The following is a 13,760-nucleotide window of genomic DNA, read 5'->3' as shown; positions in this document are numbered from 1 at the left end:
CCCCTCACTGGCCCACGCACTATTCTATGATTCGGGGGAATCTCCGCCGTCAGATTCCCCGGAACGACTAGGTTCCATATAGCAGCCGCATTTGCTGTTTCCACCTCGCTGGAAAAACCCAGCGAGGTAGAACCGATGAGTGCAGCGGTGTCAGTTGAATACTGACCCGCAAGCTATCAGCACTGCTCACCATCACAGCTTGCCATAGGCATTGAATACACCCCTTTGACTATATAGCCAAAATCAAAAGGAAAGTTAGCACAAATCGCACAGTGTGTAAACCGCTTGCGCTTCTGATGTACAACCTGGTGGGATCGGCATCGTAAGCAAAAATAGAAGCCAATTTTGACTTTGTAAACAGTCTAGTGTTCTAGTATAGTCAAAATCTCCAGTAATTATAGTCACAATTGTATGGTTCTTGGCTCTGGGGAGTTCACAGGAAATTGCATAGTCAGAATCGTACATAGCCAAAATCTCAGCGTGTATATGTATGTATGTATATGTATGTATATATATATATATATATATATATATATATATATATATATATATATATATATATATATATATATATATATATATATATATATATATATATATATATATATATATATATATATCCACAAAAAGCCTGCACTCGCACACTTTAAATTATAGACAACGGTGGGGTGTTTTTTTATGGACCACAAGCTTGCCTGTGTCCATATACAAAACAAAATGCCAACACGTGGTAGGAAAAAACACTCGCCACTAGAGCAACCAGTTCAGCTTCTAGTTGCTATTTAAACAAAACAATGCATCAAAGAGTATATAACCTGCTTTTACAGATCCATCATCCGACGTTTCGGTCATCAACAGTGAAGGCTTCCCTTCTCTATGGGAATTGATCCCGTTGTCTACTGAGAATATTGCACCTCTGCTGTTGGATTTTTTTCTTGACAAAGGTCACTGTTGATGACCAAAACGTCGGATGATGGATCTGTAAAAGCAGGTTATATACTCTTTGATGCATTGTTTTGTTTAAATAGCAACTAGAAGCTGAACTGGTTGCTCTAGTGGCGAGTGTTTTTTCCTACCACGTGTAGGCATTTTGTTTTTTTAAAATACACATATATATATATATATATATATATATATATATATATATATATATATATATATGTGTATGTTGATTACTCTAATACTTCCTGCTACTGTAGGGTTTGTATGAAATGTCTGGTCCTTACTAGTGATTGTTCTCCTGTCAGCTATGTCTTTCAGGCTCTTGCCTGCTGCTCTATTTCTTTTGTAGTGGTCACGAATGGAACGTTGCTTACCAGTTCAGGTTTTCAGCTCATATCTTAATCCCAGTGTCCATCTTGCAACAATTCCCTAAAAAAGTCCTTAGTAGTCGTCATAGAAATGCATTAGAACGGTGGTTCCCAAACTTTTTTCTCTCCCGTACCCCTTGATTAGGCTTTTCATTGATGAGTACCCCTCCTGTCAATTTAAAATATAGACAGTACTTATGAGTGGAGTGGAAGTGAGCGGTATGCCTATCCTTATGCATGTCCTTATATTAAGGAGTAGCGGACAGGAATCGTGCCCTTCCATGTCTGGCCGCTGGTTCTGTATTGTCTCTAGGGTTCCCACTTACACCTGTAGGATTAATGCTGCTACTTCTTCCACCCGTGTCAGTGCTGGGCAGATGATCGCTGATGTCTGAGGGCAGCACGGGTAGCTCCCATTGGATTTCTGGTCAGGCAAAAGCACAATGAGACACTGATGACCCTGAAGACAGAACCATAAGTGACACAACATGGTTCTCCATGACAATGGGTCTTTTTCTGCCATCAAAATACTTTTTCATCTTCCGCCATTACCAATATTATTTTCAAGTACCCCCAACTGGTCTGCAGAGTACCCCCAGGGGTACTAGTACCCCAGGTTGGGAACCACTGCATTAGAAGGTGCTCTTTATACATTGCAGTTACATATTGAAACTTTAAACTTAACATGCAGAGCATTTAATTTAAACAACCAGGGTGACTTCTTCATGTGTACATTTTCTTGTCAGAACCTACAAAGCAAAGTGATCAAGTAATCTAGGTTATGAAAGAGTGAAGTGGTATAGTTTCAGAGATAGGTAAGGGTTAGATTTTGTAAAAAGAAACGTGGAGTGTACGAAGGGACTTTAAGGAGTTTGGATCTTAAAGATCCAAATATAAGTGTTACTGAATCAACTTTCTTATATTTTGATAAAAATTAACTTGTAGTGTGTAATTGCATTGTAATTTAACTCTCTACTGTATACTAGGGGGTTAGTCGCAGGGAGGTAGATAAAATGGGTGGGGCCCTGATTGAGAATCTCACTCAGTGCATGTTGTGCAAGATGTATGAGCACCTGGAGCAAGAGTCCCAGTGCAAATACATCTGCACGAGATGTGAGCGAACGTCCGCCCTGGAAGCCCAGGTCACTGATCTAGAGCGGACCGTTCAGCGACTGAGGGATATTTCCAATCTTGAGCAAAGCCTAAATAGAACGGTGGAGGAGTTGCAGATGGGGTCACTGGTAGAGGAGGAGGATCAGGTAGCCAGCTGGGTCACGGTTAGAAGGGGAAACAGGAGGGACAGGAGGGACAGGAACGACATCTCGGATCTATCACACCCGAACAAATTTGCCCGGTTGGACGAAGTTTCGGGGGAGGATAGAGACGAAATGACGGAGCTGGAGGAGACGGCTCCCTCTAGCAACCAGAGGAGCGGTCCCTCTAGCTCAAACGGGATGACAGTTAGTGAGGTACCAAGGCAGATAGTGGTGGTAGGGGATTCCATCATTAGGAGAACAGACAGGGCAATCTGCTATCGGGACCGCGATCGCCGCACGGTCTGTTGCCTCCCGGGTGCTCGGGTACGGCACATCGCGGACCGAGTTGACAGATTGTTGGGAGGGGCTGGGAGCAACCCGGCGGTCTTGGTGCACATCGGCACCAACGACAAAGTCAATGGTAGGTGGGATGTCCTCAAGAAAGAGTATAGGGAATTAGGTAAGAAATTAAAGGCGAGGACATCTAGGGTAATTTTCTCGGAAATATTACCAGTGCCACGCGCTAGCTCAGGGAGGCAGAGGGAGATCAGGGAGGTAAATGTGTGGCTTAAGGATTGGTGTAGGAAAGAGGGATTCGTGTTCATGGAACACTGGGCGGACTTCTCGGTCAGGCACCATCTTTTTTGCCGTGATGGATTGCACCTGAACGAGGAGGGGGCTGCGGTGCTGGGGGGAAGGATGGTTAGAGGGTTGGAGGAGATTTTAAACTAGGCGACGGGGGGGGGTGGGGGCAGCAAGACATTATGGGACCATCAGGGAGAGAAGCCGGACTGGGATCAGGAATCATATGGAGGAAGGAGATGGGGGGGGGGGGGGGACGGAGACATAGACAAAGTCCTGGGACATAACAAGGGTATAATCGGGGGTAACTCTCAGGGTGCATCAGGAATGTCATGTAATAAAATGTTATGGGGTAACTGTTACCCCATTACAGTTCTTAGGTACAGATGATCTTAGTATACGGGAAGGAGGGAATGACAGAGGAAGAATTCCAGGAACTATGGAGAGGGCAGGCAGTGTGCATGGTGGGGAGGCCTGTAGAGAGTCTATTGAAGGGGAGAGGGGAAAGAGGAAGCTAGTAAAGAATTCAAATGGGTCCTGGGGTGAAACTAATCACAATATTAGAGCCATATCTAAAAATAAACATAAATTAAAATGCTTACTGGCTAATGCAAGAAGCTTAGTGAGTAAAATCGGGGAGCTTGAAACGGTGATCAGTAGGGATGACTACGACATCATTGGTATAACAGAAACATGGTGTAATGAGTCGCATGACTGGGCATTAAACATGGAGGGATATACACTCTACAGGAAAGACAGGGAAAATAGAAGGGGCGGGGGTGTGTGCCTATATGTAAATAATAACTTAACATCATGTGAGAAAAATATGAGCACAGACCTGGAAGACGACAACTCTGAGACAGTGTGGGCAGAGATAACCGACAATAATAAGAAACCAAAAAACAAATTTATAATAGGGGTATGCTATAGACCACCAAATATAAATGAAAGGAAAGAGTCTCTTCTTTTAAACCAAATCAAACAAGCATCAAATCAGGGTCAGGTATTAATTATGGGGGATTTTAATTTACCCGACATTGATTGGGAAAACGAAACAGGTAAATCAGCAAGAAGCAATGGGTTCTTAAGCTTACTTAAAGACCAGTTTATTACACAAACGGTAGAAACTCCAACTCGTGATGAGGCGCTCTTGGACTTAGTATTAACAAATAACACAGACTTAGTTTCAAACACAAAAGTAATTGAACAATTAGGGAATAGTGATCACAATATGGTTTCACTGGAAATCAACTTCAGTAAATTACATCAAAAAGGATCTGCAAAAATACTAAACTTCAGAAAAGCGAACTTTGAATTATTCAGGGAAGCCCTAACAGGAATTGGGTGGGAAACGGTTATAGAGGGAAAAAATGCAGAGGAAATGTGGGATACTCTAAAAAAGGTGCTTGATTCACTAACTATTGAATACATTCCTAAAGTAACTAAAGGTAAATTCAACAAAAAAAAGCCACCATGGTTGGACAAAGAAGTAAGGTCAGCTATCAACAATAAAACCAGAGCCTTTAAATTCTATAAAAATAACTTGAATGAGGAGGCGTTCGCAAAATACAAAGAATCAAACAAAACTTGTAAAGGGGTAATCAAAGCAGCTAAAATATTATATGAAGAGTGCAAAGCCACTGAAAGCAAAACCAACCCAAAGAAGTTTTTTAAATACATAAATAGTAAACGTTTAATTAAGGAAAACATAGGCCCACTAACTGATACTAGTGGAAAAAGTGTTACTGAGGACAAGGGAAAAGCAAAACTGTTAAATGAGTTCTTCTCATCAGTATTTACTAAGGGAGAGCAGACTGTGGAACGAACATTTACCACAAACGGGACAAATAAGCCAGATCTCATTGTGGATTTCACGCCGAAGGAAATAATACTGAGGCTAAGCAAACTCAAAACAAATAAGTCACCAGGGCCAGATGGGATTCATCCGAGGGTATTAATGGAATTAAGGGATGAACTAGCTACCCCCCTACATTATATCTTTAGCAAGTCACTATCGTCCGGTATAGTACCAAAAGATTGGAGAATAGCAGAGGTAGTGCCAATATTCAAAAAAGGAAAAAAGGAAGATCCAGCTAATTACAGACCCGTTAGTTTAACATCAATTGTGGGTAAACTATTTGAAGGATTTTTAAGGGATGGTATCCAGGAATATTTAGATCATCACCGTCTACTCAGTACTAACCAACATGGGTTCGTGAAAAATCGTTCATGCCAAACTAATCTACTAGGGTTCTATGAAGAGGATAGCAAAAACCTCGATAATGGAAATGCTGTAGATGTGATTTTCCTAGATTTCGCTAAAGCATTTGATACTGTCCCACACAAGAGATTGATTAATAAAATGGAGAACCTAGGATTGGGTGAAAATATCTGCAGATGGGTAGGGAATTGGCTATGTAATAGAGAACAAAGAGTGGTTGTGAATGGTGCCGTATCAGATATGATACCGGTACTAAGTGGAGTGCCCCAGGGTTCGGTTTTGGGGCCCATTTTGTTTAACATTTTTATTAACGATATTGGGAAAGGGTTACTCAGCAATGTATCCATCTTTGCGGACGATACAAAACTTAGCAAAGTCATAAAATCACCAGAAGATGTCACCATGCTTCAAAATGATCTTGCAATTCTAGATGAGTGAGCAAAAAAAATGGAAGATGAGGTTCAATGTAGATAAATGTAAGGTTATGCACCTTGGGAGACACAACCAGTGTGCAAGTTACAACCTTAGCGGAGAGGAACTGGGTAATTCCATACTTGAAAAGGATCTAGGAGTCCAAATAGACAGCAATCTAGGATGTAGTGCCCATTGTAATGTAGCTACAAAAAAGGCCAACAAAATTCTGGCATGTATTAAGAGGGGAATGGAAACTAGGGACTCAAGGGTAATTATGCCACTATATAAAGCATTGGTGAGACCTCACCTAGAGTACGGAGTACAGTTCTGGGCCCCACACTATAAAAAGGACATCATAGATGTAGAAAAAGTCCAAAGGCGAACAACAAAGCTTATTAGGGGAATGGAGAATTTAAGCTACGGGGAGAGATTAAGCAATTTGGGACTATTTACATTACAAAAGAGACGTTTAAGGGGGGACATGCTCAACATGTACAAGTATATCAAGGGCCAATATAAGGAACTGTCACACACCCTATTTTCTACTAGAAAGGAATCTAGGACGCGAGGGCATGAGTATAGATTAGAAGAAAAAAGATTTCATTCAGCTAGTAGAAAGAATTTCTTTACGGTCAGAACAGTCAAACTCTGGAACTCTCTTCCCAGAGAGGTGGTAACGGCTGGCTCATTAAATGCGTTCAAGGCAAAGTTGGACAAACATTTACTGGAGAAAAACATCCATGGGTACAAATAAGAAATATAATTTGTCTGTAAAATACCAGAACCTACCAAATCAGCAATGGATATCTATACCAGGTTGAACTAGATGGACGCAAGTCTTTTTTCAGCCTTACCTACTATGAATGACCTGTCAAGTAGCACAGATCAAGACTTGCACTGGACAGAGCATGCCCTTGCATACAAATCATTTGATCACAAAAATCGGTTCTTGTGTAGTTTTACGGCGGCACTGCCCGCTGATTGCATTGTATGCAAACCGCATGCGATTTGCATGCATTGCGATTTAGCACACCCCCCACTAGCCAGGTCAGCCCGAAGTGTGGCAAGAGCAGCAGTGCCACGCTTCGGGCTATTTTTTCGCAGTCCCTCACGTTCGACACACTTTACACAATCAACTCCACGCTGACGTGGGTAGTGGGGGTATGAACAGGTCGGGAGGCTGCGTACCGCGTACCCTCGCCACACTTCGGGCTGACATGGTTAGTGGGGGTGTGCTAAATCAAATCGCATGCCAGTGCCGCTGTGAAACTATATACAAGTACCCAAAAATCTGTAAGAAAGCACAGGGGTCGATCCTATTAACCCCGAATGGTGCAGATGATTTGCGAGTTACGAATCATCACGATACCGGGCGCACTTTACGGCGGGCCGAATTCGCTGAAAAGTGCTTTCACCTCCAAAGGGGTGCGAGCAATTTTCAGCTAATTCGGCCCTGTGAAGGGTGCGAGTTAGGCTTAATTCGGGTACCTTTTTCAGTGTTAATAAAACTGCACCCCAACGGCAACTCGCACCCTTCGATGTTAATGGGATCGACCCCTTATAGTTTTAGATTGGCAATCTTTTGATCCACATGAAGCATTTTAGGATTATTTATAAGCAGAGTACTTGATTTGATCTTCAAGTATTTGAAGATTTGACATCTGGATATGTTTCATATTCAGGTTGTGTCTCCCATAGCTTGAAATCTGATATCTAAAATACTTTGAAATCCAAACTATTTTGAATTCAACGTATCTAGTGAGACTTTGGTTTCTGATCTTTAGTGTACACAAGTTTTATTTTGTGCACAAAATTATTAAAAATATTGTATAAAATGATCTCCAGCTTTGTGTAGGAAGGGTAAAGGGAGTCCAATATATTTAACAACACCCATCCCACAACTTTGACAATCTGAGAAACCTTAACAAGAATTCGGGGGAAATTTAGAGAACATACAAATATTTCCATTTTAGGCTAATGGTCCCACATTACATGAGACTTACCGATCAGCATTGACTCCTGAACAAACTTTTTTTTTCTCTTTCTTTACTGACCATCACCACCTTCCTTTTCAGATTCACCCAAAATGTATTTGCTGTGTTATACCAATATTTGTATACTGGGTTCTGGTACTTTTTTTAGAGGAATATTTCCTGTGGTTGAAATTGAAGCTTTGTATTATGCACCTTTCTAAAACGTACATCTATAAAAAAGCATCTATAAGACCAGGTGTGGCCCCGGCACCTCCCTCCCATCACCGCTTTACTGGCAGCCTGTGCTTCTCTCCCCAGCTAACTACCGGTACATTTTATTTACCCAGATCAAAAATAAGCATTGTAACACTTTATTATACTTCAAAATAGGTAGATTAAGACCTCCTTGCCACCTTCTGTACATACATACATACATACATACATACATACATACATACATGTGATATATGGTACAGCTGGGTCTGCATACACTGGCTTCAGTGCTGCCAAACAACCCCTCTCTGGATTACCTAGGTGACCCGGCCTAAAATACAGTACTGTGCAAGAAGTCAACTTTTTATTTTATTCATTTTACTGTCAATCAATCTTTTTTACCACTTCAAGTTGATTTGCCAACATTATTTTATGTACTTGCCCCAGATCATGCTCTATAGAATTTACTATAGAATTTACTCCCAACATTGTTGTGAGTGTTTCAAATAAACTTTTACAATTGAATTGCACAATGTGCAGGGGTGCATTTGAAGAAAACCTGTGAAATGTCTAATAGTGGACCGCCACATTAATGTTATTATTTTATTTAATAATTATTTTAGTTATCACAATATTGACAATTATTAATTTAATAGCAAATAGTCACAGCTGTAGGTAGCTGTAACATCAGCTAATTGAATTCTGGCCTCTCAATAGTCCTTTTTTCCTATCATGACTTTCATGTTCAATATTGCTTTTTATTTTTACTGTCTTGATGATAGAAGGGTGTTTGTTGTAGATGTAAAATGCTCAAAATGACTTAAGGTCCATACTCACTGGGCATTTTTGCCCAGCGTGTATGCACAGCGATGATGGTGAAAATCACTCCGTACATACACACTGAGCGATGTTTGCAGGGGTGGGCGGCTTTCCATAGCAGGATGCTATGGAAAGTCGTCCACTCAGCTGTTATTACCAGCAGATGAAGGACAGCGGTCGGCGATGATGCGGGGGAGTGCATCAGCGCTGATTGCCGGCCCCTACATGCTGGGCTGTTTTAAGCTAAAAGCAGCTCAAAACCCAAAAAGGAAGCTGCTTTCCCCTCAAAATCTCCCGGTGTGTATGGACCTTTTACAGATAAGTGGGATCCTTTTAAAGCTTGGCCATGTTAAAGCAAAATAATTCCATTTTACAGCCAGAAGAGGGAGCAACGTGTCTCTGTAAAGTTATAATAAACAGGCTGATTGCTTAGCATTACACTCATTGGCAGGTATTCAATGCTGTTTGCGAGTGGTGACAGCGAGCAGGGCTTCCTGCTCGCTGTCACCACTCACCCTGACAGCATTCAACACAGCCTCCGCATCCGCCAATTCCCCCTCGCTCCGTTTTTTGAGCGAGGGGGAATTGGCGGATGCGGCTCCAGAAGCAGCGAGACCCGCGGCTAAAAACTGCGAGTTTTCTGCAGCAGCCGCGGGTCTCGCTGTTTTGGGGAATTCTCGCCGTCCTGTGACGGCGAGGATTTCCCCAGAACGTTGAAAAGAACGAGCGGCCGGCGCGGGGGTTAAACAGTGAGGATTGCTGGTTTTCAGCAATCCTCTCTGTTTAACCCCCTCGCCGGCCGCTCGCTGCGGCATTGAATACCCCACATGGTGTGCTGTATTTGCTTTGATTGGAAAGGAGGGCAAAACACAGGTTACACAGGAAAAAATAGTAAGTAAGGAAGTGTACTTTATATAGCAGTATTACAGGAGAGAGAGAGAGTAGCTTGTCTTATGGTGGTGCACCGTTAATAATAAATGAAACATAAAAATTAGCCTTTATTATTATAGGTTAAAAGTAAGTATGATTTTTATTTTTATTTATATTTATATTTATATTTATGTTTCCGTGTTGTTCTCTAACAACACGGAAACATAAATATAAATATAAATAAAAATAAAAATCATACTTACCAGCGATGTAATGGAATCCATCAGCTACATATACAAGGGGCTGTTACAAACGCCAATCTACGTAAGAACTAGATTTACCAATCAGATAAATATAATAAAATATAATGTATACTATACTGATGTATCCATCACTGACTCCAGTACTGAGGGAATAGAGGAATCAATAGACATCCCTATTTGTGTTATAGAGGGGAGGAATAACACCGAACCCCGCTAAATCACTGATGTAATAGCAGCGCATAACCTAATCTCCGAATGCACACTGACGTAAAACCTAGGAGGTAATTACAACTGTAATTTTCAATGTCTGACCCCGATCCTTACACTTCCATCTAGTCGACAGCTATCAATGCCGACATCAGACGGATAGGGTCCTTAGAATCACTAGATGTAAACCAGTGACAGCACAACAGTGCAGATCACATAGAAGGAACACGGAGTTCCGTGCATCACCCGTAGATACTTAATTAATGTGACAGGGAAGATACCTATATATGCCTGTATATTCTCTTATTTTTATTTTTGTATAAACACATATGAATTTACCCTGAGAATAAACAGGGAACCTAATTGATTCAATTAGATTATCAACAATATACATGACGTGGAGAAAAAGTTAACGTAACACTCCACAAGCAATGGTAATAGGGGCGGCACTATCAATTAAGAGGGGGACCCCCATTGGTCGGTTTAAACGGAGCTTAAGCAATATTAACCTGTCCTGGGCAACCACACGGGTTGCCCTGAAGAAGAACTGCGAAGCGTACGCCGGCTGCCCAGGCCGTGCGGACGTCTTCTCACTCCCACTCTGTCTATAATTGTGATTGTATTTATCAGTCCTTATCAGGACTCTAATGTACTTAGTTTAACAGACTCTTTCTCACCCCAGCTAACCGCTGTGTTCAACACCAGCGGCACTGGGTGTGAGGTGGTTACACGCTAGCCGGCTGTGCAGGAACTCGTCCCCACGGGGAGAGTCTGCATCCAGCGGTAGCGGTAACGCCACCAAGAGACGCTGTTAGTTTAACGGTAACCGTTGCCATCACCCTGGCGTGGTGCAGTAACTAGGAACTGCAGACTGTAGGCATAGAGCCACTCTGCATATTATCTGTGCTATACCTGCCACTCGCAGTGCTGTGATACAGCACATATTACCATCTAAAGATACAAGTATCTGTTTATACAAAGACATAACAACTCAGTAGATGTGCATGGTTACTGTTGCAATTTCACAATTGAATTAAATATAAACACAGTCCCCAGTAGATCCACTTGGACAATAGAGGGAATTCAAACTGTGTCATTAATTGTAAAAGAACAGTGGAGTGAGAAGCCGCACGAGCCATTTTTAAACCACACTTGTGTCTCACTTGTATTTATGTTATATGTTTTTGTTCGTCATATTTCGCAGACTTTTAACCTATAATAATAAAGGCTAATTTTTATGTTTCATTTATTATTAACGGTGCACCACCATAAGACAAGCTACTCTCTCTCTCTCCTGTAATACAGTTCTAAACCTTTTGTCCGTGGTAGCACACCCCTTAATACTGATTAAACTACTGAATACAGTAGTGGCTGATTATATAAAAAAAAGGGGGCCACATCTGATATTACGACTATTACGCAAATTCCCAGTCTTGTGCAGTGGACCACCCCCATCTAACCTACCTACTTTATATAGCACACTTTCTCCAACAGGACTCAAGGCGCTTTACAGACATTAAAAACAAATAAGTGGCATATATCAGTCTGGAAAATATTTTTTTCATTGACCTTTTGAAGCTGTTGGAAGTACTGTTAAAAGTGAATTACAAGTGTCCCAGCACTTCTGTCAGTGCTCCATGTAATGCTGCTTGGGAGTAGAATCTTCCTTTGTATTGTCCCAGGTGGAAAACTAAAAGAAAACCGTAGTGTGCACAGTTTGGTGTATTGGTGGTCCAGATTTTGATGGTTATTAATTCCAGCATGTCTGATGTTTTGATCACAAGTTCTGTTCATTCACCAAAGATAACTTATCCCACTACAATATTGGTACTCTGTGCCAAACTTTCTTCATTTTAATTTCACTAGCTGAATGCGCAGGCTGATGATAGCAGCCACACAGCAAGATGCTCCCATCACCATCCTCCACTGGGAGTACAGTGCTTGGTTTCTGATGTGTACAGTGTTTTCTCTATTCATTGCTTTGATCTTGGTCCAAAAAGATGCATCTTGGTCTCGTCTGACAACAAAATAATTTTTCCACTTTGGAGCTGCTTTAACCTCATGCCTTTTATCTAACTAGAGCCATGTTTTTGCCAGCATTACACGCTGGCACATTTAAAACGCTTGGGTTTTGTTTTTTGTGCTCCTTTCTTAATGTGTTTATTTACCTTACATTATCGATTACTGCTGTAGAATGCTCTTGAATCTTTGTTTTCAGATTCCCAACCTTATTTGCGATCCCTGGGTTGGGCACGAGTCAGCAAAAGTGGCAGTTGTTTAATATCTGACCAGTGGTATATACGGTCGTTATGTTGACACAATTAAGGTTGACATACATTGGGTTGACCACTGAAGGTTGACAGGCATTAGTCATATTGACCTTTTGTCTTTGTCAACCTAAGTTCCACAGGGTCAAAAGGTAGACACATGCATTAGCTTGACATTGGGAAGGTTGACAGTGAAAAGGTAGACATGGGCTTTTCACTTTTTTTTCTGGTGCCGACAGGCGTTATTTCTTACCCTACCATCCACTAGGGTGCGGAGGGAGAAAGCAATAGTGTGCCCGAAATATAACGAGCCAGGCGAGGGGATGTGGTGCACCGATATAGTGTCCATGTGGACATTAGAGACAAAAAGACTTGAAAACCCCATGTCGGCCTTCCCAACATCGACATAATATGTATCGACCTCTTGATCCTGTCTACCTTGGGCATGTTGACATTTTGTCTGTGTCAACCTTAATTTGGTCGACCCTATGGCCTATACCCACCAGCGGAAGACAATTGTAAAGCAGTTTTGTTCTCATTTGACAATTGTTTAGCTTCCAGAACACAGGAATTCAGTACATTCTAACAACATTGTAAGATGTTTTTGTGACCTAAAACAATATTGTATTAAAAATTGTATTTGGAGGTTCACTGCTTTAGAAATAAAGAGCACAACAAAACTTAAATGTATAATCTAATATTAGATAATACGGCAAGGGCCCAAGTAATTTTACAAGTTACTGTAAATCTGTAGAAATGTTTGCTAGCAACCCATCCATCTGGGCTTTATGATGTTCTAACCATTGTTTTTCTGTTCTTACAGAGTGTGCACGGGCCTTACCCCTTTGGAGAGTCCTAAAAGAAGCTTTATTTTTCTCCAATGCCTTGTGTCCTTTTCCCACTCCCTGAATAGGACATCTTCTGCAAGATACATATTGAAGATGATTTGGGGACAGTGGTGTTAGTTACCCTGTGAATTATATTCCGGGTGCTGCCTTCCTTTCTCCTTCTGAAGAGGGTTTTTTGTTTTCTTTTGTGCACAATCTTTAGACACCAAGAACAAATCAAATGGGCGAAAAAAAAAGGATTCATATATTCAGGTGTAGGAGATCAGTGTTTCATTTTAATAATGTGGTTTACAATTGTTTAATGCAAATAATTTGATAATTTATTCCAACAATTCTGTTCTGAAACCTATTTAGCAGCAAGCCGGTCAGAGAAGCTGGGAGGGCTATTTTTGTATCAGTGAAACACGCCATGATTGATTTCCTAATTACTATTATTGGCCTTTAATCCATAAAACCTTTAAAATCCATGGCAGTGATTTGTATTGAATTCTTAAAAAAAAAAAATAATATTTTGGAA

At 41.2% G+C, this 13,760-nt stretch overlaps 1 protein-coding gene across 1 annotated transcript in view; it reads left to right on the top strand.

Annotated features, from left to right (window-relative positions):
* ILRUN (inflammation and lipid regulator with UBA-like and NBR1-like domains) overlaps positions 1–13,405 on the top strand; it is a 44,676-nt gene extending 31,271 nt beyond the window's left edge. The window contains exon 5 of the mRNA XM_083173124.1: positions 13,219–13,405. Within this exon, the coding sequence (XP_083029250.1) occupies positions 13,219–13,254 (36 nt within the window). The 3' untranslated portion in view covers positions 13,255–13,405. The remainder of the gene's footprint in view (positions 1–13,218) is intronic.
* Positions 13,406–13,760: the final 355 nt, after the last annotated feature.

Source organism: Crinia signifera, chromosome 2 (genome assembly GCF_055691185.1).
Source record: "Crinia signifera chromosome 2, ASM5569118v1, whole genome shotgun sequence".
Lineage (NCBI taxonomy): Eukaryota > Metazoa > Chordata > Amphibia > Anura > Myobatrachidae > Crinia > Crinia signifera.
Note: the sequence above shows the minus strand (reverse complement) of the source record. Positions and strands in the feature narration are given on the sequence as shown.